Genomic DNA, 22,241 nt, shown 5'->3' on the forward strand with positions numbered 1-22,241 from the left:
TTCTATTTTTAGTAAAAAATATTTTTTTATCTCACTCTTGCTCAGACTGGTCTGGAACTCCTGGGCTCAAGTGACCCTCCTGCCTTGGCTTCCCTAAGTGCTGGGATCACAGGCCTGAACCACCTTTCTGGGCCTACACGGTAATTTTTATGGTAATAATGAGCTGAATATCTTCATAAATGCATCTCTGCTTCTTGCATTATTTTCGTATGGTTGATTTCTGGAAGTGTAATTATTGAATGCTCCCATTATTAATTTGCCCTCCCCACCAAGCCTTACTGGAAGAATGGTGTTGCCCTCAGCAGTGCTGAATTCTACTGTACTTTTAAACCTCTTTGCTCGTTCATAGGCAAAAAATGGCATTTCCTTTTATGGCACTTGATTATAACTGAAATTACACATTTTTCATGTGTTTATTGGCCAATTGTAACTTCTGTGAATTCTTTTTATGTCTTTTCCCTAAAGGTAAAGGATGCTTGTTTACTTCACCTTCAGAACCATGTTTTTCCTACTTTCAGAAAAATTCCATTGGTTCTACTCTCTTTGCCCTTCCTTTTGCTTTCCCTGCTGCAGTGACGGGTCTGGTCACATCATCTGTGGCGTATGTACCATGCTCTGCAAACCTATATCTTGCTCTTGCCCTATAATCCTATAACGTTTTTGGATGATTGGCGCCAGAGAAAGAAAGACGAGCAGAGTGGAAAGGGGCAAGCAACGAGGCTTTATCTAAGCGCTCCCGGGCGAGGTTCACGGGTCCCGAGAGAGGGGCCAGAGAAGTCTCGCCACCCAGAAATTTTGAGTAGGCTTATATATGTTTTTTAAAATTGGGGGATGGGTGTCTTTTGGCACAAAAAGTCAGGGATTTTCCGTTGCAGTTTCAGGGCGGAGCGTGGAACTGCCAGGTCTGGGGCTGTTCCCAGATAGCGCCTACACAGTCGTTGAGCCAGACAGGTGTTGGGGCATAGGAGGATAAGAATTTAGAGGGGGTGGGGGAGGGGTCTCCTGGAGACCAGCTCTGTGCCAATCTTACAAATCCTATCTTTCTCTCCTCAATAAACCTCATCTTTGTGTTTGCCTAAAAACAAAAAAAGAAAAGAAAAAGAAAAATTCCATGGATACTTTAAATGTCCTTTAACTTGTCAGCAGCATGCCAAACGTTCACAACACCACTATAGGGGACCACAGGGACCACTTTTTAAATTTACTTGCACCATTTGTGGATTAATATTCACACCACTAACATAGTGTACTATAGCACTGTTTAAATTTACTTGCACTCTTTGATTAACTTGAGAGGAGACTTTTTCAGGAAGCTTCAAAAATTTGTGATCTTCAGACATGTTCCCAGGGTCACCGTTAAGTATCCAGAGATAAGACAATTTTGCTATCATGTCCTTTACACTAGTTCTGACGCTAAGAAAGTCATAGAACCGTTGCAAAGATACCCATTGAGAGCATACACTGCATGTAAAGTGCTGTGTAATGTGTATATTAATATATGACCCTACTGCAAGGTCATATTATATTCTACGGGACAGTGTTGTTCTAGAATGTAAGCGTAATACAATGCACTGCCACTGTTTATTTACTTGGCCATAGAATCTTTTTCTGATGCCATGTATCCTTTCTGTGAACCAACAGCCTTGTCAGCAGTGTCTTTGATCTTATACACTTGCTTCACATAACACTGTCATAGTTCTAGCTAGATACTTGACTTGAGGCATGCTTGTTCCTTGGGATATGTTCTGATACAGCATTATCATTATTCTGTGGAAAGAAAACCTTTGATGATCCAATAACTCAGGTTTTTATTGTCTTTCTTTTGGTAAGTGGAAGCACTGTGAAGTGGGGAACAGATGGGAGTGACAGTCTTGCAAAAACCCAACAGAGACCTCTGCTATGGGCTGGGCACTGTGGCTCACGCCTGTAATCCTAACACTCTTGGGAGGCTGAGGCGGGCAGATCATTTGAGCTCAGGAGTTTGAGACCAGCCTGAGCAAGAGCGAGACCCCTGTCTCTCGTAAAAAAATAGGAAGAAATTAGCTGGACAACTAAAAAAAAAAAATATATATATATATATATATATATATAAAATTAGCCCGGCATGATGGTGCATGCCTGTAGTCCCAGCTACCTGGGAGGCTGAGGCAGAAGGATGGCTTGAACCCAGGAGTTTGAGGTTGCTGTGAGCTAGGCTGACGCCACGGCACTCTAGCCCAGGTAACAGAGTGAGACTCCGTCTCAAAAAAGAAAAAAAAGGAAAAAAAAGACCTCTGCTATGGTTGGGTGTGGTGGCTCACTCCTGTAACCCCAGCACTTTGGAAGGCCAAGATGTCAAATGGGTGGGCGGGCAGAGAGGAGTAATCAAAGGAGACAGAGGAACAAGTGAAGAGATTGTAGGAGGACAAAAGAGAATGTTACGGAAGCTGAGAGAATTTTAAGGGCCAGGGGCGTGGTGGCTCATGCCTGTAATCCCAGCACTCTGGGAGGCCGAGGTGGGAGGATCCCTTGAGGTCAGGAGTTCAAGACCAGCCTCAGCAAAAGTGAGACCCTGTGTCTGCTAAAAATAGAAAGAAATTAGCTGGACAACTAAAAACAGAAAAATTTGCCTAGCATCGTGGCGCACACCTGTAGTCCCAGCTACTCAGGAGGCTGAGGCAGGAGGATCACTTGAGCCCAGAAGTTTGAGGTTGCTGTGAGCTAGGCTGATGCCACAGCACTCTAGCTTGGGCAACACAGTGAGACTCTGTCTCAGAAAAAAAAAAAAAGAAAGAATTTCAAGGAAAGAGTGGTCATCAGTGAGATCAAGTTATAAGGTAAAGAGAGAAAGACCACTGGTGACCTTTATAGGAGCACTGTTTGCTGATGCCAGAAATGGCTCTAACAGGGCACACAGTCATTCATTCTGCAAAAATAAACAAAAAGCTTAAAGTGCCTCCTGAAGTTAAAATAACAAACTCATTTTCTCCAAAGTGTAATGAATCACAAAATTTTAGAATTGGAAACGTGCTTCTTACTCATCTAATCTATCCCTCCCATTTTATGGTTGAGGAAATTGGTGCAGGCACTTTAGTGACTTTTACTAGAAAGAACCACCCCAGGCCCAGAGCTGCTAAAGAGTCCGGGCCACGAAGCATATGAAATCCCTATGGAAAGCGCCACTGTGCTTTCACTAATAAAGGTGGAAGTGCACGTCCAGAACTGCAAATATACTACAGCCAAGAGTAGAGGCTTTATTTATAATGACGTTCAAACAGGATTTAGCAAAGGATATCACTTCCTTTGTATCTTAGCAGCACGGGCGGTACTTCATAAACCAAAAAAGAGAAATATCCTGAGGGCAGGAAGCGAACTCTCTCCTCAGATATGTTTTCTAAATCCCCAATAGTTCTGTGGTCCCAGCTCTCAGCAGGTAGCTAGTCGGTGGACACTGTGTTAGCAGCTGGGTGCCAGACTCCCGCATCCCATTGAGGAACGTGTCCAGAGATTTCCACACTGGCAGGCAAAACTTCAGGCTTTCACCTCACTCATGGCCTCCATGAGGCGAGCACTGTTTGTGACTGCTGTCGTCAGAAAAATGAATCTGTACCCTAAGGAGGCAAAAGCAGCAGCAGAAGTGACGGAGAGCAGATCTTAGGCCCCAACAGTAACCGTAACGACCACTTCCATTGCCACAGTCCCTCTGGATGAGAGCCCCAGTTTGCAGACACAGAGACAGGAGTAGCATGCTCTTGGGGACGGACCACCGCTTTCCAAGTCTGGTGGAACTGGGCTTCCTGCTGTAGCAGCCCACAGCAAGGATACGGCAAGAGGTACCCACAGGCCAGGAGAAAAGCCTTCCTGTGCTGCAAGGCGCTTTGTCCTTTGTCCCCCAGATCCCAACAGGCCTGTTCTCACTTTCTGTTCGCCCTTACCTTTCTCTCTGCCCAGGAACCGGAGGGCTGAGACCTCAGAGAATGTGCAACCACCCAAGAACACCACCAAGATGAGGCGCAGGGACTCGCTGGAAGCCTTGTCGTCCTTGGTCATGTCTGTGAGGATCAAACCAGACTCAACTCTTTCCTGACACTCTAGTCCTGGGTAACGCATCCAGCCCCGCTCTTGTTGCCACCCTGCCCCACTGTCCATGCCACACACCTGTGAATGCAAACTCACTGCAGTTGAGCAGCCGGACCACCTCATCCAGGCCCTGCCAGCTCCGCCGCTCCAGCACCTGGCAAAGCATAAGCACTGGTTTCAAGTGTGCAGACGGTGTCAGGCTTAGAAGGAAGGGCACAGCCACCATACTGTCACATTTCTTGCTAGTTACTCAAGAAATAAAAAGTTGGGATAGGCCAGGGACCAGGAGAAAGCCGAGAGGGAAATATGAATGGGAGCAAGAGTGACTCACTCTCACCTGCTCAACGATTCGGCAGCTCAGGGGCACATATGCACCGCTGAAGACATAAGCCATGTCTCGGGGCACTTTCAGATCATACTCCCCGTCCACACGTGGGATCTAGAGGGCAAAGGGACTATATTAGGCAAGTGACAACTCAGTTCCCTAATCCTTTAAAGCAGCGGTCCCCAACCTTTTTGGCACCAGGGACCAGTTTTGTGGAAGACAATTTTTCCATGGACAGGGTGGGGGCACGGATCTGACAGGAGGTGGTGCTCAGGTGGTGATGCAAGCCATGTAAATACAGATGAAGCCTCACTTGTTCACCTCCTGCTGTGTGGCCCAGTTCCTAACAGGCCACACACTGGTACCGGTCTGCGGCCCAGGGGTTAGGGACCGCAGCTTTAAAGGGTCAGATAAAGTGGTATATCCCAGAGAACAGTTCTTATCTCAACTAAAGGGAGAACTAGCAACAGCCCTGAAAAAAAATCCACAACCAAAGATGACAGCTTCTGTTCCGTACCCGTCAGTTCTCTGGAATACTTTCCTATGAAGGGGCTGGAGGGAAGGGTTCTCCTTTCTCTGCCCTTCAGTGACACAGGACATGTCTGTCACTGAAGCAGCACTTCAGACTATTCCCTGGCATCAGCAGGTGCTTGTTATATGTTTATTAAATGAATGAATCTTTCTGTCTTGTCTCATTAAATTAAGCTCAAGCTATAAAGCTAACAAACAAAAGGATCTTTTCACAAATAAAAGTGACAAAAATTTTTTGTAGATTCAAAGTAGCCCACAAATAGGACAAATTAGGATGGACAGCAAAAAAAAAAAAAAAAAACCAAAGACAAAAAATAGCCCACAAAGGAGTGAACCCACAGCCTCCCCTATCCAGCCCCGTTCCACATACCAAATTCAGCTTTTTGCTGATGGCACGAAAATTGCTCCTCTTGGCCAGAGAACTGAAGGCATCAGTAATCTTTCCTAGAGAAGAAATCTGTGCTAGGTTTCACCTAAGGTCTATGGATGCATGACACTGCCACAGGTGACACCACTCAGGACATGACAGGACCAATCACATCCAAAGATACCCTGGAAACCGTCTACCTACAATTCCCTGGAACTGATCAAGACACTCCCCACCTTCTCCCTACCCACAGTCCTCCCCTCCTACAGGGTACCAGCTCTCTATGTAAAATGCCATCTACAGGGTGACCTGAGTTTATTGGTTAAGCGTATGGGTTTTGGAGTCAAATTGACCTGACTTACTGAGGGAACTTGGATAAGTCATTTTATTTCTCTAAGCCTCAGTTTCCTCATCTGTAAAACAGAGATAAAGAAATTTACCTCATAGAGTCTTTGTAAGAATGAAATGAGAAACTATCTAAAAGGGTCAGCACATGGGCCGGGCAAGGTGGCTCATGCCTGTAATCCTAGCACTCTGGGAGGCCGAGGCAGGAGGATCGCTTGAGCTCAGGAGTTCGAGACCAGCCTGAGTGAGAGCGAGACCCCGTCTCTACTAAAAGTAGGAAAAATTAGCCGGGTGTGGTAGCACGCGCCTGTAGTCCCAGCTACTTGGGAGGCTGAGGCAGGAGGATCGCTTGAGCCCAGGAGTTTGAGATTGCTGTGAGCTAGGCTAATGCCACTGCACTCTAGCCTGGGTGACAGTGAGACTCTGTCTCAAAAAATAAAAAAAAGAAAAGGCTCAGCACATTGGAATTGTTCACTGTGGAAACTGCTCTTACCAGCAGAAGTAGTAACAGTGATAACAGTGATAGGAATCATCCCCCTTCCCGAGCTTACTCTCTTCCTTCCAGGGGCTCTGCCTATTGAGAGAAGTGAGAATGAAAGCCCAGGGTGGGGGATCAGGGATCACCTGTGCTCCCTGCTCACCTGCAGCCTTGTCGGTCACCAGCTTGCTCACTTTACTCTCCACTGCTGTGAGCGTGTCCCCAGGGACCTGCTCTGTTAGGAGCCCAGCTTGCCGGAGATTGGAGAAGGTTAGGAGGTGGTCAGGGCCATAGCTCTGAAGAAAAGGCAGTTCAGCCAGTTACTGAGCATCCACCAGGGCCTAGTACTGTCAGGTGACACAGAGGTGAGGGGGAGAAGGACTGTGCAGTCTCTGCCCCGAAGGAGCTCACACTTTGCTGTGTGAAACATTTTCACATCAGAAATAACCTACCCCAAAGAACAAAAAGCAGCATGAGACTATTCACAGAGAGATCTAAGGATGTGAGGGTTGTGGGGAAGGCCTCACAGATGAAGTAAGACTTGAGGACTGGGAAGGAGGCTGAATCAGTGGCTCGCAAAGTGCTAAAATGAAGGAGATTCCCAGGCGTAAGAGCTCATCAGTGGAGCCAACAGCTGCAATGTTTAGTCTCTGGACGCGCACCACGGAGGACATGGGGTGAAAGGAGGGCAGGGGGCAGACAGGCACACTGAAAGGTGATTCTCCCTAGTACCTCTAAGAGAGAGGCTGGAATGGAAAACAGTGTGGTGATGGGGGCAGGAAAGGGATCATTTCTTCTTTTGCCTCTTTCAAAAATGCCCAAAAACTGTCCTCCACCAAGTTCCCTCAAGAATACATTCCTGGCCAGGTGCGGTGGCTCACACCTGTAATCCTAGCACTTTGGGAGGCCCAGGTGGGAGGACCACATGAGGCCAGAAGTTCAAGACCAGCCTGAGCAGCACAGCAAGACCCCATCTCTACAAAAAATTTTAAAAATTAGCCAGGCATGGTGGTGTGCGCCTGTAGTACCAGCTACTCAGGAGGCTGAGGCAGGAGGATCACTTGAGTCTAGGAGTTGGAGGTTGTGGTGAGCTGTGATGACACCACAGCACTCTAGCCCAGGTGACAGAGTGAGACTATCTAAAAAAAAAAAAAAAAAACCACCCAAAAAACTTTCTAGAGGCTTTACCTGCAGATACTGTGTTTTCAGAGACCGGTAATCCTTGGGGATCAAACCTGAGGGGGGAAGAAAATAAGACAGGTGTATGGGAAAGAGGCCAGCTGAGGTACCCTAACATGTACAGCCAGACCAACCAAGCAGCCAGCACCTTACCAGGAGGAAGGATCCAGTAACTCATGTTAATTTTGCATAGTATACAGTTGATTTTAAACTGACTCCTAAATTTAAGCTTGCTTATTGAAAGATAAAGCCTGCATCTGAGAGTTCCAAGGAAGAGCTGTGAACCATCAGGGTGCTGAGGAGGGGACCCTGCAATTAACGCTAATCACAGTGGAGTGTGGGGATGACGTGGCAGGGGGGAGGAAAAGGGACTTCTCGGGCGATTCATTCTGGCTGAGGGGCAGTTCTACTTGGGACTGCTTTCCAGCTACTGAGAAATAGGAAAAGTGTTAAAGTGAGTTCCTGAAGTGTATCTTAAATGGTTTTCTCCACAGAGGTAAGAAGAAATGGGCTTCTAACTACAGTAAAGGAGATTTAGAATAAGCAAAATATTGCTCTGGGTAGAAAGCAAACTTAAAGAATATTCACCGACCAGAAGACTTCAACAGTAAAAAGAAAATGCCATAAAGGTTGTAGACTCTGAACCATGAAATTAGTTGGCTGTCCCTTTTTCTTGGACTGAATCTTTATCATGCAAGCTTGTTGAAGAGAAAAGGTCAGATGGGATGATGAGAGAAATACTACTCAGCTCTAAACCTTTACGATCCTAACGTGACAGGCCTTGTTCTGGGCTGGCCTGGATGTGGTCTTGCTTAGAGCTAAAACAATAAATTACCCTGTTACCTGGTGATGACTCACCCAAAACAAAAACTGCTTTATTTTACAGGAAAAAGAATCCATGAAATCACAGGGAAACATTCTGTTTGCTAAGATATTTATCTTAATTATTTCTTCTATCCCCAAGGCATAGTTTCTCAATCTGGCATTCTCATTTTTGGTCTTTTGGGCTCACCATTCTCAGTGATGGACAGAAGGCACATGAGGCGAAGGCTTTCTATGGGTGACACCTGCACAGGAAGAAGGAATCAAGGACTGTAGTTTCATAAGGCATGTTCCTCTCTTCCTTCTGCTTGAGGCCAACCCCACCTCTAAACACCATCCTTATCTCCCCAACCCTGCACCAGCTCACCTGCCGGTCTATGTGTTCCTCGATGTAGCTGGTGCTCTCCCGGATGTTGAAGCCCTCTAGCAGCGCTATGAGTAATCAGAGGAGAGCCTGTTACTGGGATCAGCTCAGCTGTTCCCATCTATGCTAAAGGCGTCTGTCTCCCCATCTCTTTCTCCATCCTTGGGGTGGGTTAAGGGACCCCCAGGACTCTAGCAGGAACCAGCATTCCACACAGCCAGTGTCAGCTGGAAAGAGCCAGAGAGCATCTTTTAAGGGTGGGCTAGGGGCTGGGAACAGGGGAGCAGGAGCATAGCAGGGCCGCTGCAGTTACCATGCTCAGTCTTGATTAGCTCCTGGAAATCCTGCTTGGTTTTCTTCTTCATGATGGATTCACACGCCCCGATATCTGCAGATTGAACAAAAAGGGAACTGACATATTCCTGGTTCTAGAAGGATGTCTCTTTATTGTCCAGAAGAATAAAAACCTTTTAAAGCAAAATCCAGATGCATTCTTCCCACTTCAGACCAAAGAGAGCCCATTATTTGCCAGATGAAGAGGGGTGTCCTTGGAGGCAGTGGTCCTCCCCACCATTCCCCTGGAGGTGCAGTCACTTCCCCCTATGCCCCTTAAAAGGTGAAACCTACGGAGACTTAGCAGGCGGTGCTCCTGTTTCAGACCCTTGAGCTCCTGGGACACGAAGTTCTTCATCTGCTTGATGTCCATGCCTCTCCGGCGCTGTGGGTAAGTTCCCATAAGGTTAGCCGCCTGACCTCGGGCATGGGAAACCACCACCTTCCCTCAGTTGCCACCCACCCGTGAGAAAGGACTGGGGCCCTGTCACAGTCTTAGAAGAGGAGCCAAAGGGCAGCAGCCTTGGGAAGCCACAGGAAACAAAATAGGACCAGGGCTCACATCATACTGGGCCTGCAAGTTCCGGGCCTTCTGGCTCAAGAAACCAAAGACGTTGGAGAAATGCTCGTTACGAATCTCATTAAACACCTGCAAGGGGAACGAGACAGGAACAACTTACTCTGGCAGAGCCACAACTGTTCCTTCCTACTTCATCAGTATAATTACAGGACAGGAAGGGCACTTAGCTGTTCTAGCAGAAGGACAAAGAAGGCTGAGCTGGGATCAATAAATCACCGTTGAGTACCTACTATATGCTCTGGGGTATTCTCTTAACTGGTGGGGAGACCCTCTCTCCCGTGGACTCTGCCTCCCTCCCAGAGCTGGGCCCACGCCTGAGGTAAGCAGTGGCCCTGGGGAACGCATTGCTGGTGCCCACACCCTCACCTTGTCCTCAGCATTGAGTAGCACCTTCAGGCTCTTGTCAGAGGATGTGACTTCTGGGCCAAAGTCCACACTCCCTTGGAGAGCAGAGGGACAGGTATTAGGATCTCCAGTGAGGCCGTCTCCTACCTTTTCCGGAACTGCTGGTAAAGGTTCCCCAAACTATTTGGAAGCCAGCAGTTCACTCAAAGTCTGGGTCTCTCCCACAAGCCCTGCCCCCCTGTGGAAGGCACCAGAGGCTGATGACCGCTTCTATCTTGCCAAGACACAGAGGACCATGGCACTTACCACACTTGATGCGGAAGGTGTCATCTACCAGGCCCTCGTAAACCACTTGGGAGCAAAGTGCCGTCACAAAGTCCACGTCTGAAACCAAGATCCCCGACCATGAAGGCTCTCCCTGACCCAGCCTTCTACCCAGTTAGTTCAATGTCAGCTCAAGTACTTCCCATAGGGCCCAAGTGCCCATGCTCCTAATTAACGGGGGATTCACAGCCCTAACTGTAGCATCCTAACTTTGCCACCACACTTTCCATCTTCCTGCATCCGCTCAGGTACAGAGACGAGAGGAGTGCTGAGCATAATTTACCTCTGTCCAAGAGAAAGATATGTCCAATCTCTGGCCTTCGGCCCTTGGTTTCACCATCCTCCTCCTCCTCCAGTTTCCTCCACAATTCATATGACATCTGCCAGGGCCCAAGACATTCTTAATCTTGTGTCCAGGTCCCTACTGCGGCCCCATACCTACGGAAGCCAACCCCTTCCATGTGATAATTTTCCTTGCCCCCAAAAAGGGCGCTAATTATTAAAAATATTGCCCCATTCTTCTCCCATCTGTTCCCATCCTTCCCACCCCTCTCCACACCAATAAAGGAGTATTACCTTGCCCCCCAAGATAAAAAGAGATCTAGGAATGCTATCCAGGAGGCCCTGGCTCTTGCCTCTCTGTTAGCCACACAAGTTCTCTCTGAGGAACCATTCCGGAACAATAAAAGCAAGGTAAAGAATACACATCATATCACAGATGCCCTTGGATGATCCTGGGTGGGTACAGAACAGGGGGAAATAGGGGTTACTAGGACAACAGAAGTGCAGTGCTCACCTTGGCGCATCTGCCAATTCCATAGCAGTTGGGAAAGGAACCATAGAGAGTGCTGAGAAGGTGTAAGGCCTGGGCCACAGTGTTGATCCAGCGCTGATCTCCTTCCTGCAGGGACCACATGGGCCACACAGATACAAATCAACCGACAGGCCCATCTGAAAAGTGGCTGGCCCTAGAAGCCCCGGAGCAGGATGGCAGCGTCTTGGAAATACTTGAAAAAGTTCATCTTCATTGGCCCCAAAGGAAGTCCCATGGAGATCAAGCTGTAGCACTCAATCACTATCACTCATGATAAATTATTTGAGCTGGACAAACGTTAAATCAATATTTCTAGCCCACTGGACACCATGTTTGTCCCCAGCCCTTGATGCCAAGACCTACAGGCCCTGCATTTACCAGAAAGTAGTCCCTGAAGAATTCTGGTAGTTCCATGCTCAGCAGATCCACATCAAGAGGCAGCAAAGAGAAGGCCCACTCATCACAGCTCACATCTGTGGGGACAGAGAGCATCAGCTTCCCTGCAGAATGCACTCAGCTCCACATTAAGTGGGAAGGTCCACCACAGTCATGTGACAAACATTTAAGTGCCACACAGCAGGTACTGTGCTAAGCATTAGAAACTTAAAAAAGAATAAAATACAGTCCCTGGCCTTAAGGAACTCAGAGTCTGATAATGAAAGGAGACATGTCCATAGCAGCCTGGAATACAATGGGATACATGGTGGGTTTTTACTAAAGGTCTGACCAAAAGTGCTAGGGAAACATTCATTCAGCAAATATTAATATTTCCTGAAAGCCGCCTACAGGTAGGGCTATGCTAAGCACCAGGGATACAGCAGGGAGCAAGTGGACGTGCTCCTGATCTCCCGGAGAGTACGCCTAGTAGGGCAGAGATGCACCACACAAATTATGGTACAAACTATTTCATTACAGTTGTGCTCCAAAGAAGTAAAACAGCAAGCTGTGAGCACAAATATTATAGGGATGTAACTACAACTAAGGGTACAGAAAACTCTCCCCTCAACAAGTGACAATCAAGCTTTGAACTGGGGTAAGGTTTGGGAAGGCAAAAAGCTGCAGGGTGGAGAACATTCTAGGAAAAGCATGTGCAAAGTCCCCCTGGCTGGAGGGTAGTGAGTCAGGAGAAGCCAGCAGCACACAACGAGGCTAAAGGGACAGGAAGGGCCAACTGTACAAGGCGGAGGAGGCCATGGTGAAGATTGCAGGCTTTATGTTTGGCCACTGCAGGATTTCAGCAGGGAGTATGTGATCAGGTGTGGGGTGCACGGAGAATGGAGTGAGGAACATACAGAGTGGGGAGGCCCAAACTTTCCCGTCTTGAAAGGGGAGAACAGAGCGGTGGTCTTTCCAGCTCTAAGCTCTGGCATCCCTTTCACGCCACTCCAGTAGTGCTCTAATTTGGGGTCCAGCCCCCATTCCCATTCTCCGGAACCTCTCCCCCTGCTAGACTGACTGGAATAAGACCAGGAGAAGGGGGACCTGAGGGTGGAGAACAACAATTATTTCTCTCTTCCATATGTTCTCTCCCCCGTTCCACTCACATTCATCTCCTCTCACCTCCATAGATCCCCTCTTCTTCGAGCACCATCTCACACGCGTAAAACTGAAAGAGAAAAAAGGAAGCTGAGTAGTAACTACCGTCTCTGTTCTTTCCATTTCTCTGGAGTTCCTCTAAGGTCACTAATGAGGACAATAATGATTGAACCCAGTGAAAAAAGACAAGAGAACTCAGATTCTTAAATCTAGAAAGACTGGTGGAATCACCTAGCCCATTTCTTTTTCATCTACTTTATTGATGTATCAAGTAAACTGCTTTTTTTAATCTCCCTGAGAGACTGGAAAGCTTTACAAAGAAGGATTTCAGCTGTCCTTGAAGGGTGAGTCGTGCAAGCAGAGATGGGAGGAGTGGCATGAAAGTGCTCTAGAAATCCTGAGGAGCAGGTAGACAAAAAAGAGCAATGGGGGGAGAGAGTGAGTTCTGTTTAGGAACCTGGGACCTGGGGAGACATTGACATGGCCTCAGGAGTCAATGGCATATATGTGGTACCTAAAGTGGATGGTTCGTCCCAGCAAAAAGAACACAGAGAGGGAGAGCTAAGGACCCCAGGGAACACCGAGACAAAGGGGCAGAGTGCAGGACCTGGCAGAGGAGACTGAGGAAGAAGACTTAGGCAGGAGCAGAGCACAGCACCACCGAAGGCAGGGAAGGTGAGAGTTTCAGGGAAGAATGGGTAATAATGCCAAGTGCCACAGAAATTAAGTAGGATGAGCATCAAACAGACACCACTGGCTTTGACAACGGGGACCTTTAGGAGACCAGAAGGAAGGATGAAAGTGAGGAAGCAGGAGCAGTGACAGCAGATCATTCTTCACAGAAGAACAGCCATCAAAGAGGGAGACCCCCTGACAGGGAGAAGCGATGAGAAGGGGGAAATTGTTTAGAAGGGACAGATGTGGGTGAAGACAGAAGAGAACATCTACCTGGTAAAGCAAGACAGCGAAGGCAGGCAGCGCCGGGGCCACGACCAGGGCTGGAACGGCTGCCTCTTCATTCCTCACTCACTGCTGCAGCTAACCTGAAATCTACAGGCCTGCTTTTAACTTTAAATGCTAACTAATGGAATTCTAGAGCCCAGTGTGAAAACTGCCAATCTTCATAATTAACAAAGGACTCTCAGAAAGAGATAGAGGTGCCTCCTCTTCCCCACAGCTACTGAGGGAAAGATCTTCCCATGATATAAAATTAGATCAAAGAATTTGATTAGATAGGGTATAAAATGGAGAACACTCATAAAAATACCAATTTTGTTTTTCTGTGTAATATGTAGGCTTGTGGGGTTATTTTAAACTGTTATATATACTTTCTCTATTTCCTGTTAATACAAATCTGTCCTTGGAAGTAAATTTGAAAAAAAGGGTTTATAAGAGTCCAAAAACTAGAAATTACTTCCATGGCTCCTTTAATAACATTCAAGAGTAACCTCTAATTCTGATTGGCTGTCTTACTCAATAATTTCTTGCCCTGTTCATAATACTTCATATATCTGTATTCCAGAACAGGATAAATATTTGTAAGATTGAGATAGCAATCTTCAAATGGCCTTCAAAGGATGACCACTGGCTCTATTCTCTTATTCCTTTTACAGGATGAGAAAACAACGTAAGCCTATCATTCCAGTTGATTTCTTATTTTAATAGAGACTGAAAGTCATTGCACTTAAATAAGTAGTATTATCAACTCCATTTTCTGGATGAGAAAACTGAGCCACAGAGCAGTTAAGTCCCTTATCCAAGATCACAGAGGTAGTAAGTGCTAAAGCAAGGAAGTCACACCCAGACAGCCTGGCTTCAGAGCTTCAGTCTTGGCTACAACTTTATTTTCTCTAGAATTTTCTTAGAAAAATTTAAAAGGAGTAAATCCCTGTCCTTTCAATTTTAGTTTCTACCTGCTGTAAGTGTGGCATGTACTACCTGGTATAGCTTTCTAGGCCCACAACCGGCAATGTGAAGGCCGGGAACGGCATTTCTTCCTATCACTGAGCTGGAGGACGCACCTGCATACGACGCACCTGGCTGGCATGCTGGCGAGGGGAGCTCCATGCGATCAAGAAACGGAGACACTAGGATGGGTCTCCAGACACTTACTGCCATCACCGAAGTGAAGATGGAGGAGACCTAGTCTGGCTATGCTAGACTGGCCCATGCTGTGTGAGCATGGGCTTCAGTCCTCTCAGCTGCGCAAAGTTGAAGTGGAGTGAAATGGTCTCTAAGGCTCCTTTCCTGTGTAAGAAAAGGCTTTTCCAACAATGTATGGTACAACAGTTCTCGTAACCCAGGGGCAGCCCAGCCACATGCCTTGATGAGCATGGAGGGTGGTGGGGAGTGGGGTGAATGATTTATTGTATTTATTATTAAAAGGGTACAAAGAGAAAGTCATTGAAAAGCCGTAACATCGTGCACCATTTCTATACTGGAATTTGTGTTAGCAGGGATACACAGCAGGTTCTACTTCAGAACCGTGAAGGTTTTCATTTAAAGAAATCTATGTAGAGGCCTCTCACAATTCTACAATACTTTATTTGGGCAGTGTGATGACAGACGCTCTGCTAAACACTCAGGAATACAGTAATGAAGAGACAATGATAGGTATTTGCTTCAGTCACACTTAATTGGCTTTCAGGGAGTGCTATGGTTTGAATGTGTCCCCCAAAAGTTCATGTGTTGGAAACTTAATCCCCAATGCAACAGTGTTGAGAGGTGAGGCCTCATAAGAGGAGACTGGGCCCTGAGTGAGGAGCCCTCTCGAATGGATTATTGTTGTTATCACGGGAGTGGGCTGCTATACAGTGAGTCTGGCGCCTGGTGCCTCTACTTGTTTCCGCATTCCACCCTTCACCCAGGGGATGGCCCTTGCCAGATACTAGTGCCATGCTCTTGGACTTCCCAGTCTCCCCAGAACCATGCACTAAATAAATTTCTGTTCATTATGAATTATCCAGTCTCAGGTATTCTGTTATAGCAACAGAAAATGGACTGAGACAGGGAGATGGCACTGTTGGCCCCTTACCCCTGCCCAGTCCTCAGTCCTATTCTACCTGATGCCACTCCTGCCAGGATCCAAACTCACCTTCTGAGGGCTGAAGATCACTTTGTATTTGCGAGCGCGGCCAGCCAATTTGTCAGCATTAACAAGATCTACAGAGAAAAGGAATGCAGCCCAGCAAGCGACAAGCTTGCTATTAGACTTGCATCTGTTAGACTAGAAGCAGGGAAGCAGATATCCTCTACTAGTGCTATGGCCAATTCAAACAATTTTTTTTCTCATTAAAGGGTCCTATGAGGCTGGGTGCAGTGGCTCACACCTATAATCCTAGCACTCTGGGAGGCCGAGGAAGGAGGATAGCTTGAGTTCAGGAGTTCGAGACCAGCCTCAGCAAGGGTAAGATCCTGTCTCTACTAAAAATAGAAAAAATTAGCCAGGCATGGTGGCTCACGCCTGTAGTCCCAGCTATTCGGGAGGCTGAGGCAGGAAGATCACTTGAGCCCAGGAGTTTGAGGTTGCTGTGAGCTAGGCTGACCCCATGGCACTCTAGCCTGGGCAACAGAGTGAGACTCTGTTTCCAAAAAAATAAATAAATAAAGGGTCTATGGCCAAGGCCCTTAGATTTTGCCCACCCTTTCCCAGGTCTTAGTTACACAAGGTACCATGGAACACTCACTGGCAATGTATCGCATGTTCTTGATGCGGGGTCTGACCAAGAAGCATAATCTATGGGAGAGAAAGGAAAAAAAAGTGAAGAAAAACCATAAAATTTGATAGCAGCTTAGAAGAAAGTACAACAATACCAACTCTTTCACCATTTGCCCTTCTTGACAGAGCCTGCAGGTCACATCCTAGCCAAAGCTATGCCACTTTTTTTCTCCTACCACACACCAACCACAGAAGACACTTCTCAACACAACAGGTGTACTGTGATGAGCTGGGCCCATTTACTGGCCCTATAGAGCAGCAGTCCCCAACCTTTTTGGCACCAGGGACCAGTTTCGTGGAAGAAAATTTTTCCATGGTGGGTGGAAGGGATGGGGAGCAATGGGGAGCAATGGGGAGCAGCTGTAAATACAGATGAAGCTTCACCTGCTCCCCTGCCGCTCGTCGCTCATCTGCTGTGCTGTGCGGCCCGGTTCCTAACGGGCCACAGACCAGTACGGCTCCGAGGCTCGGGGGTTGGGGACTGCAGCCTTAGGGGACACAGGAGTTCCTATTCTCAAATAATTTATAATCCAGTGGGCAAAAGAAGATGCATAAAAATACAGAGAACATTTCCATCATCCAAAAAAGTTCCCTGCTGATTCTTTGTAGTCAATGCCTTCCTCAGAGCCCCAGCCTCTGGCAACCACTGATCTGATCTTTGTCCCCATAGTTTTGCCTTTTCCAAAATGTCACATAACAGGACTGATACAAAATATAATCTTTTGTGTCTGCTTTCTTTCACTTAACATAATGCTTTTTGGATCATCCTTGCTGGCCCATGTATCAGTAGTTCATAAAAAAAAAGAAGATGCATATATATATATATATATATATGGAGTGTATTAACAATCAAGTGCTAAAAACAATACAAGAATACCCCATAAATATATACAATTACTATTTGTCAACTAAAAATAAAAGCATAGCCAGGGCAGTGGTGTGTACCTGTAGTCACCACTGCTGGAGAGACTGCAGTGGGAGGATGGTTGGAGCGCAGGAGTTTGCGGCTGCAGTGCACCATGGCCACACCTGTGAAGAGCCACTACACTCCAGCCTAGCAACAGAGCGAGACCCTGTCTCTAAAACTAAACTAAAATAAAACAATTTTTTTAAAAAATATAAAAATTTGAAAAAACCAGTCTAAGAAAATAATAGAAAACAATGTTTTTCAACTAGAGTCCACAGATATGGATATATCCTCCATGGATGTATTGTCCATGTTTCCGGGGAAATTTTTTCTTCTAAGGAAGGGTATACATTAATTATGTTTATGTATATACATAACTTATACGTTTAAGAAACATTTTTTGAACTATTTTTTAAAAAGACTACAGGCAATGTATGACTGCTTGCCAAGTGAATAGGACAAATACAAAACACCATGCAAATCCAGAGGAGAAAATCCCTCTGGACTGGAAGGGCAAGAGAGAGCCTCCTGGGGGAGGTGGGCTGGGGGAGGACGGGCGTTGCTCACAGGAGCAGCAAGGACAGGAGAGGGTTTCAGACAGTGAATGGAGTGGTCAAAACGGTAAAGGTGCAGGCACGGAGCTAGGAAGCGTGTGGAAGCACCTATCAATACAGGCTGGAAGGGGTGCGTGAAAGATGAGGCTGGAAAGGCAGTGCGTGAGGCCACGCCACAGACAGCCTTGGAGTCTATGGTGAGCAATTTGGACAATCTTCAGTAAGTAATGGAAGCCTTGAAGGTTGTTGAGAAGAGCACAATGAAAATAATTTTGAAAGATTAATCAATCTGCTCATAGATGGTAATATGGATTAGAGGGGGAAGAAGACAAGAAACTACAGGAAGGGAGAACCATTAGGAGCCAAAGCAATAACTTAGGCCTGACATAGTAAAAGCTCAAGGAGATGAACCATATATCTCAGCCGAGGACAGCTGAAAGGCAAATGTGCCCCTGAGGACCTCCTCCAGCTTGGAGACGAGACACACTCCCAGATACTCACTGTTCATTGGAGCTGAGGGCTGGCTTGTTTTCCACCTTGTACAGCTTGTCTACTTCATGTTGCTACAAAGAGAATCCAACAAGACAAAGGGCATGAGAGAGCTTGAAAAGCACAAAGCATGCTACAAAGACAGGGACTTCTTAAGGGTTTCCTATTTATGCTAATTCTAGGAATCAAATTGCTCCCCTAACAACCATCCCACTAAATCTTCCACAAACTGTCAATAAGAAAACCAAAACTAAAACAATACAAACAACAGCATCAATCCGCCTCTGGCCACCCAATTCAACTACCTTATATTTCCCCTATAAGAGTAGTTACTCTCCAGTAATTTGTATTGCTCATCAAAAGAAAAACTGCTCAAAGAGGAAAGAAGGGCCTGAGTCCCCTGGAGCAAGGGCTAGTACCTTCAGAATGGAGACGTTGGCAATTCGATCCAAAGGGCTCATGAGATCTGCCTCAATGAACAAATCCTTTTTTCCGGGAAGCTGAAGGAGACAGTATTTGGGTCACTCATAGGTCACACAAGCTCCCACAGATGAGAAGTTTTCCAGCCACCCATTTAATACAACTACAGTCTGTGAGTTGGGAGGGCACTAGGCATCATCTAGCCTAGCACCTACTTTATTGTCTATGTACACAGTTGACATTTCTCTGCATATATACCTATTTTGCTTTCTCATTTCCTGTACCAGTAGGAAGATATTTCACTTTCTTTCTCAGGTTAATTCCTTGTCACTCAACCCTGCCACTTGCCTGTGACCTTGGTCTATAGCATTGCTCTTCTCCACTGCCTACTCCCCTCTGCCTCCCAACAATCCCTGGTTTCCTGCTGAACAAAGCCAAACACAACAGAATCCCACCTTGCATCCTGCAACCCCCTCAACTAACTGCTAAATATCTTTTCCAATTGTATTTTTCTCCTAATTACAAAAATAGCACATGCTCAATGCAGAAAACTTAGAAAACCCAGAATAGTCCTTGCCCTACCACCCTTGCTTGTACTCACCCACCCCACTATCCCTGTTATCTGATTCTTGCACTATCACTCCTGACAGAGTTCTCACATCTGTTCAGAGGAAGGAGAGGTCACAGTTAGTGACAGGGAGAAGAAAGTCATCAGAAGTTTCCATCTGATGGTAGAATTATAAGTGATTTTTTTTTTATACTTTCCTTGATCTTATATTTTCTATAATGTACAAATGTTATTTTATAATCATTATAAAAAAGTATGTGTAAGGGAGTATCTATGAGACTCAGCAACCAGTTCAGTTAGTATGAGGGGGAAGGAGAGTCAAAGATGACTCTGATGTTTTGAGTCTGAACTGCAGTGCCCATCAAGAATTAGGGCAGAAGTTAGTTTGGAGAGGATATCATTTATTGCATAGAGATCCACTTTGGCCATGTTGAGTCACTCTGTTGGTTCCTCCTCCTTACCCTCACTCCATTTGTAAGTTTCTATCTTGGTCTCATCTACTCTCTTTCATGATGCTCTCACCTGAACTAGTGGCTTTAACTAGCACCTTTCTTCAATTCCTCAGTCATTTGTTGCATGTCTTTTCCGTGCAAATCACTGTGTTAGCACTATAGGGCATATAAAAAAGAAATAAAATATGCTCTCAGATCCCCTGAGGTTCTTCTAAGTCTTCATCTCAGCACTCACAATGAAACTGCAGCTCCACGTTTCCATCTGCTGGGTGGTACAGGCTGCATGTCCTTTTTGTTTTTTAGTGATGGGACCTCTATATTGCCTAGTCTGGATTCAAACTCATTCTTGCCTCATCTGGACTACAGGCACATGTTACAGCGCCTGGCTCTGCATTTCCTACTGGCATCTTAACTTCCTCCCATCCAAACCCAAATCAACTTCCCCTACCAGACCTGTTCCTCTTTTTTTCATTTCCATTCAATGTTCATATAACATATACTTATTAAGCATATGCTATGTGCTTGACTCTAAGCTAGGTACTCATTGGGTAAATAGTGTTGAACAAAACAGACATGTTCCCTCTCCTCAAGAACCTTTCAATCTAATGGGCAATATGGACAGTAACCAATAACTACATAATTAAACAAGTAATCCACTAAAATTACAGTAGCAGCATTATTTTCCTAATAACTCGGGTGAAAAACCTCACACTCAGCTTTGCTTCTCTCTCAACCTTTATAACCAATCAATAAGTCTTTGAGTCTTCTTTCGCCAGAAGTTAACAATCTTATCATTTCTCTTTGTCCCACTGCCACCACCTTTGAGTGGGCCTTTATTACATCAGTCTGATCTATGGTCTCCTAACTGGCATTCTTGTTGCCCATTTATCCCACCCCACACATCGCTATGAGAATCACCAGCAAGTATTGCTTCATGCCACAAATGGGAAAAAAAGAAACTTCAGTGGCTGCTTAATGCCTACTGTGTAACTTCTGATGGCTCTCTAACCTGTACGTGCCTTGCCCTTTCCTGTTCCCTCTTTGCTCCTACCAGTCTATCTGCCTGGCGCATCCTCTCTCATTTCCAAAGAAAACATTATTATTTATACTCCAGCTCTTTGAAACGCCTCTGTCACCCTAGCTAGAAATGATCGCTTATGCTGAACTATTCAGGCACCCTAGCTATCACTCAGCTACCACCCGATATCGTGTGTGTGGTAATCTGTGTTTCATGAGGCTCCTACTGCAGTGGTAAGATCCCTAATAGCAAAGCTCTCTTAACCATCCCAGTGATGCCTGGAACTAGCGGTGTCTCCCTTGCCGGTGTAAAAAAAAAAAAAAAGTGATTGCCATTAACTCTCTGGCCAGGTCCCAAGCAGCTCTTACTACCCTCTGGACTTCCTCTCTGAGCGTTTCATTTTGGACCTGCTGCGGAAGCTCCAAGGACACCACCAAGGGCCAAGAACAAGATCAAAGGATCTCAGCAGGGAAGAAAGACGCGTCCAGTGAGTGATAAACTCGATGCGGTAAAGAAGCCAGGCGTGGCGAGTATTAGGGCGTCCCACCAGGAACAAACCTAACAGCGAGCACTGACCTGCTCCAGCAGATAGATGAGCTGGTCTCGAGCCAGCCTCTTGAGCATGGAGAAGTCAGGCAGCTCAGGTGCGTCCGGCCGATGGGGAAAAGCCATGGCAGCGGTCACCTGGGCCGTGGGGTGGACGAAGGGGACGCCCTCCGCTCTGAGAAGGCCGGCAGCAGCCCAGGGTAAGCGCGAGGTGGCTAGCCTTCAGGCCTGGGCACCGCCGACCAAAGCCCCCCCAGGGCCCCTGCTCCTCAGCCGCACGCCAGGAATGAAGGGCCACGTCCAGGACACACAGCCGCGGCCTCGGGGCACCCCAGTCTCAGACCTTCAGCCACCGTATCCCGGCCCGTCCCTTCCTGATCCGCTCTGCCAGTCAGCGGAATCAGTTTACACCTGCAGACTCCGCGGCGTGCAGGCAGAACCCCGCCTTCCCGGCGGAGCGGGAAGCGACTTCCTAGGCCTCCCGGAAGTCGCGTTTTCTCGACCGGCGCTAAGTGTACCGGGAAGGGGACGGCGTCCTGAAAGGGACATTTGGGAACCGGAGGCGATGAGCCAAGTTTCCAGTCCCATTCCTGGCTAGAGGGGAGTTTTCCTGGGATAAAATGATTATACCTTAAGCTAATTTTAATTGTACAACCAATTTTCCTGGTTTACTCAAGTCAGGGTTGGGCACTTGATCTTTTTACAGGGACTTCGTAAAATGAGCTAAGCCAAGTCAGAGTCTGGAGGGCACTGATTGATGGTCAATCAGAGCTACTGGACGAATTTAGCCACGAGCAAGGCCATCCATAGCTTCGGAGCGGTGGTTGGCGAGAAGCGTGGAGGTGGGGTGCGTGGACAGAGAGAGACGCGTTGGGATCTGATGGAAGCTGAGTCCTGCTAGCTGTGACTTTCGGATATCGGAGTTTTGACTTGTTAGTGCCCTTTGTGGGAAAATGGATAAACTGTGGCATAGTCATACAATAAAAAAAAAAAAAAAAACTCTATATGGCTGAGCGCGGTGGCTTATGCCTGTAATCCCAGCACTTTGGGAGGCTGAGGCGGGAGGATCACTTGAGGCCAGGAGTTCGAGACCTGCCTGGGCATCATAGCCTAGACGCCCCCCCCCCATCTCTACGCAAAATAGAAAAAATTAGCTGGATGTGGTGG

General features: G+C 46.7%; 1 protein-coding gene across 4 annotated transcripts; it reads right to left on the reverse strand.

The window, feature by feature from the left end:
• Positions 1-2,958: 2,958 nt before the first annotated feature.
• On the reverse strand, positions 2,959-21,569 carry VPS33B (VPS33B late endosome and lysosome associated). 4 transcript variants are annotated; one of them, XM_069466602.1, is made up of 23 exons: positions 21,105-21,546; positions 18,490-18,570; positions 18,083-18,144; positions 16,089-16,138; positions 15,497-15,564; positions 12,427-12,472; positions 11,245-11,339; positions 10,849-10,953; positions 10,336-10,432; positions 10,035-10,112; positions 9,750-9,823; positions 9,366-9,452; positions 9,098-9,188; positions 8,784-8,858; positions 8,474-8,538; positions 8,297-8,351; positions 7,294-7,340; positions 6,269-6,401; positions 5,286-5,359; positions 4,397-4,498; positions 4,138-4,213; positions 3,915-4,031; positions 3,214-3,590 (listed from the first exon to the last, which is right to left on the reverse strand). In XM_069466602.1, exons 1-23 carry the CDS (start codon positions 21,198-21,200, stop codon positions 3,511-3,513), a joined length of 1,854 nt encoding a protein of 617 aa, XP_069322703.1. In that variant the 5' UTR covers positions 21,201-21,546; the 3' UTR covers positions 3,214-3,510. The 4 variants fall into 4 exon arrangements, with proteins under 4 accessions (XP_069322704.1, XP_069322705.1, XP_069322703.1 ...); XM_069466603.1 differs by lacking the exon at positions 18,490-18,570 and having other exon boundaries at positions 2,959-3,590; positions 21,105-21,569; XM_069466604.1 differs by lacking the exon at positions 18,083-18,144 and having other exon boundaries at positions 2,959-3,590; positions 21,105-21,569.
• Between the last annotated feature and the right edge of the window lie 672 nt (positions 21,570-22,241).

This window comes from Eulemur rufifrons, chromosome 3 (genome assembly GCF_041146395.1).
Source record: "Eulemur rufifrons isolate Redbay chromosome 3, OSU_ERuf_1, whole genome shotgun sequence".
In the NCBI taxonomy this organism is placed as follows: Eukaryota; Metazoa; Chordata; class Mammalia; order Primates; family Lemuridae; genus Eulemur; species Eulemur rufifrons.

Excerpts from the sequence above, each read along its gene's own strand:
- VPS33B (XM_069466602.1), bottom strand. The coding sequence starts at position 21,200 with ATGGCTTTTCCCCATCGGCCGGACGCACCTGAGCTGCCTGACTTCTCC. Across the intron at positions 4,499-5,285 it reads TCAGCAAAAAGCTGAATTTG|ATCCCACGTGTGGACGGGGA; the intron begins GTATGTGGAACG and ends TTTGCCCTCTAG. Across the intron at positions 4,032-4,137 it reads CAGTGAGTTTGCATTCACAG|ACATGACCAAGGACGACAAG; the intron begins GTGTGTGGCATG and ends TGATCCTCACAG.